At 39.3% G+C, this 4,595-nt stretch overlaps 1 protein-coding gene across 1 annotated transcript in view; it reads right to left on the bottom strand.

The window, feature by feature from the left end:
• Positions 1-751: 751 nt before the first annotated feature.
• Positions 752-4,595, bottom strand: part of LOC100183391 (exportin-4-like) — a 10,111-nt gene continuing 6,267 nt past the window's right edge. Inside the window, exons 18-24 of the mRNA XM_026839117.1 lie at positions 2,481-2,637; positions 2,175-2,307; positions 1,913-2,026; positions 1,590-1,707; positions 1,232-1,351; positions 888-1,181; positions 752-834 (exon numbers count right to left, since the gene is read on the bottom strand). Coding sequence (XP_026694918.1) covers positions 1,011-1,181; positions 1,232-1,351; positions 1,590-1,707; positions 1,913-2,026; positions 2,175-2,307; positions 2,481-2,637 — 813 coding nt within the window. The 3' untranslated portion in view covers positions 752-834; positions 888-1,010. The remainder of the gene's footprint in view (positions 835-887; positions 1,182-1,231; positions 1,352-1,589; positions 1,708-1,912; positions 2,027-2,174; positions 2,308-2,480; positions 2,638-4,595) is intronic.

Raw genomic sequence — 4,595 nt, 5'->3', positions numbered from 1 at the left:
GGAATCGACTCCAAAAAGTTGATTCCAGTTTCGATTTGGAAATCCACTTTGAGGATTGAAGGTTCCTGTTTAAGTAATGAGTATTGTGATGTCATAGTGGATATTATGATGTTATAGATGATAATTACACTGATTCCTCATGTGGGGACTTCCCCATCTTAGTGGCTTTCCTTCGAACATCTTGAAGTTGCAACAAATGGTTGTAGACGTCGTGCATGAGGTCGTAGAATTGTGGGTGGCCGGTGTAAAATAAGGGGTGGTAGGGTCGGCCAGTGGGGTCCGCTTGGGGTTCTGTATGGGGGTGGGGGGTGATGTACGTTGGTGGGTAACCTGGGTCATTCATACTTACTTAACTGGGCGGGGAAGATTTTGTTGGGGTGCTGTGGATGTAATGATGTCATAATTAATATAATGATGTCATAATTATTATGATGATGTCATATTACCTCCATAGTAGGCCTTGTCTTACGATCGGATAAATCGGTCGGGAAAAGATATTTCAAAGCTTCCTGCATAGAAACAACATTAACATGAGTTGGGGTTTACCCATAATGCACCTTGATCTTTCGATCATCGAAGCCCGTCTCATCTTGCCCCATCATGACGGCCAACCTCCGCGTACCGAGCTTGTACTCGACCACTTTCTCTCTGGGGAAACATGGTTAATGAGACCTCATCAATAATTAAGCCCGATCTACATGGCCCCGCATACTCAATATAATCTTGCGGGTATTTAATTTGTTTCATCTTCTGCAGGTTTGTGTACGACTTGTCCATCCTTAATATTCTTCTCGCATATTCTCGACTGCACGTTGATATCAACCGAGATAAGTTCTAAACATAGAAACATTATAAATATTGTGGGGATTATGACATCACAATACAACCTGTTGCGTAACAATCAGCCTCCGATATTTATTCACCACAGACATCCTAACTCTGTTGAAACAAAATATTTGAAATAATAATTGCATCGAGAATAAAAGGCGGTTATGACATCACAATCATGATTATTTAACACACAATATTCCTCGGATATTATAAATAATTGATTCAAGATTCCGAAGAAAAGTGGTTCGTGAGTTCCGGTCGTGGTTGAGCAGTGAGACATCGTGTGTCAGGTTCGCAAACGATGTCGATAATCGAAGTTTCGTTTGTTCATCTTGCTGGCTGTCAATCACCTGTGGTATGACATCATTAAGGTATGACATCATCAACGCATCACACCCACCTGTTGTAGCAACGTAGCAGTGTGTTGAGGTTGATAGCACAGCAGGGAGTAAAATGTTTCACCCGCCGTTCTCACCAACTCAAAGTCGGCAGCGTGGGTGATTAGGGAGTCGAATACCAGCTGTGGGTGAATGGGGGTTGGTGGTAAATGGGGTTGGTGGTGAATGGGGGTTGGGGGGGTGACTAGTCATGCGCTAATACCACTAATTTAACAAAGTAAATTTTATATCTTTGCTGCCTCATAGTGGTACAAATATGATATCTATGGAATACAAATATGATATCTATGGAATGCAAATATGATATCTATGAAATGCAAATATGATATTTATGAAATATAAATATGATATCTATGTTACCTTAGTAAAAGATGACACGACATTATGCAACGATGACGGAGCGTCCTTTGTCTTGTAACAATGAGTGGATAAACTCTCGATGGCTTCAAGACATAACTTACAATTATCGCAACCGTAACTGGGGGGGAGAGAAGTAAAATAATGTTCATTGAATAATATGGTTGGTTTGTTGGGTTGTGGTGGAAAAGATAAAGAATATTTAAACCAAGACAAAACAACAGTTGTTAAACTATGCATACAGTTAAAAACAATTGATATTTATTTGGAAGAATTGTGGTCGCCACACTCGACTAATGCATGGTAACAATAGAAACAACATTAACCTCTTTAATCCAATTTGCAAAGAATAAACGAACGACTGAAGCATTTCGTCCGATAACTTCTCGATCTTTTCAGGGTAGATTTCGCACAAGAAGGTTATCAACTTGAAATATTGACTAAAGATAAAACAACATTGGTTAAAAACCGGAGTTATTGATCCTTTTAAAAGCAACTTACAACTATTAGTTAGGAATAAACAAGGGGCGTGAAACATGGAATTTTTGGCCAAATTCTTAATACAAACATTTTAAAATTGAATCGAACCTGCATAGCTCGGGATACAACAGTAGTTGTGAATTCATGTTTGGCAAAATAATTCCAAGTCCGAACAAAACAACGTCCGCTGCCGAAGTTTCCATTGGTTGGGCGCCGGGGATGGACCAAGTTTCGTCGGCATCTGTGATGTCATAATGGGGGTTTGTTACATAATATACAATATAACCCAGCTGGTGTTATCTATTGATGACTTCATTAATTTCACAATTTCCACCAAAGCCGTTGGACGCAAGCCACTGGCATGTGAAGGAAGACAAACAACAGTTGTTAAAACACGTGTTATTTCTATACAACCTGGTTCGCTGAAATCAATGAAATCTTTTGACAGGAGGTTGGTTAGAAGTTCAATGATGAGTGTGATGTCATCCTCTGATGATGTCATCGTGTTACCATGGTTACTATACGACTTGAGGAGATTCATCGTCCAATCACATAACAGCGAGCATTGTGTCTATAAGATATTTATGTGGGTGTTATAATGTTTCTATGTTTACAACAAACATATATCATAATACACAATATAATGACATCATAATCCTCGTTCATTAAACACTATGACATCATAAACACATCACAATACCGTGTATGACATCACCTGCTTTAAGTAACATATTTGTTTATGAACGACCTCCACATAAAGTTCAAGAATCAGAACAACCAAGCTTTCATTGCCATGGTAGATGTCAATCAACTTCGGACAATCTGGGGTGTGATGTCATAATGAACAATAATTAAGTGAGAAAGAAAAAACTCTTTTGATAAAAATATTGAATTTATTTCAACAATGTTTCGCCGGACATTCGAAAGGTTACTTTGGTGCAAATAAATTCAAGTTGTTTGTTTTACATTTTGACATTTACATGACAATGGCATTATGTTGGCAGCAATAACAGCAGAATGTGAGTGAAATATTTAGGGAGGAAAAGTTAATAAAATGCATCATTACGTTACTACCTGGTAGAAAGTTGGTGAGGAATCCAAACAGGTAAGTTGTATTGCTTGGCGTGGATGCGGCGGATATTCCTTGCAGCATGGATAAGATAGAAGATAGTTCAAGTATTGTCGATTCTTTATGTTTATGTTGTGTGAAAGTTGGGTGGGTTGTGAGGTTGTGGTAGCGATGGTGGAGGGGTTGGAGGGTCTAACAATATATCATCAACTTTGATTACAACTTTGGACACCAACATATTGAGTTAATTTATAATAATAATAACTCTATTTTTTTATCATGATTCACGCTAACAATGGCCAGAGCTTTATGTAAAAAGACCGAAAGTAACGGTAAAACAACAGTCACTATAACACGCTTTCGAATAAAACATAAATACAAAACTAATTCGATAGAAGGCGTGGCCGTTACACAGACAGTAATGAACAAAATATTGTAATTGGAATTAACCCCCGCCCACCTGCTGCCAGTATTTATCCTTATATTGGTTCATGTTGGCCGACCCAGCGTGCACCAACGCTGTTGATATGTTCTGTTTCACCGACAATGGTAAAGTAGAATACGGGTAAACGTTCTCGCTTATCTTCGAACATAGATCCCAAAACTCAGGGCATTCCACCACTAGGTGACATCTGAGATAAAGGATTGTTTCAAACAATGTATATTGTGATGTCACAAGCCACCAACCTGTGGTTATTCTGCACCATCATTATAAGAAGTTGCGTTGAATCTTCAAGCACCTTTAACTCCGACCCCCAATGTGATAGTGATGTCATAATCTTGTTTACGAAGTGTTCAACCAACCATTTCGAACCGGGTGAGTCACGCCCGAACGCACGGGTGATGACGGGGCTTAACTGGGGGGAAACGTGCAATCATATTCAATGGATGAGATCCTATAGTGAGGTACGGGGCCTTGGATTTAGACCAAAATTGGCCACATTAAAAAATGCACCAAATTAGGCATTTTCCACCAAAACCAGCAAAATTTTTTAATTCAGAAATAATCCAACACAGCACATTTGTAACCAAAACTATTGAACCTTAATGCTAACTATCCTTCAGTTACAAAAGCAAACTTTCTGTTGTTAATCGAACATAAGTATCCAACAACATGAACCACCCACCTCTTTGTAATTGTCCTCGGGGTAAAGTAGATACGTTGCCCCCCAACAACGGAGGAACCATAAGATATCTTGTGCTAACTGTGGACTCAACAAACCAGCCAACCCCCCTCGCAAACATCGGGTTTCAACCTCACTTAATCGGAGAACGGCAGAACTTAACCTGGGGGTGTTTACCATTATAATAGGCAGAACATTAGGGGTGCACTGGGTGACTTGTTACCCCAACTTTTAAACAACTGTTACACCATGAAACCTACGGCCATATAAACATTACGTGTATGCTGGAACACTGTACATGCTGGTGTGTATAAGTCCATCCACCCCTCAAACAAT

This window comes from Ciona intestinalis, unplaced genomic scaffold (assembly GCF_000224145.3).
Source record: "Ciona intestinalis unplaced genomic scaffold, KH HT000155.2, whole genome shotgun sequence".
NCBI classification, from domain to species: domain Eukaryota; kingdom Metazoa; phylum Chordata; class Ascidiacea; order Phlebobranchia; family Cionidae; genus Ciona; species Ciona intestinalis.
This window is presented reverse-complemented; position numbering and strand designations above follow the sequence as displayed.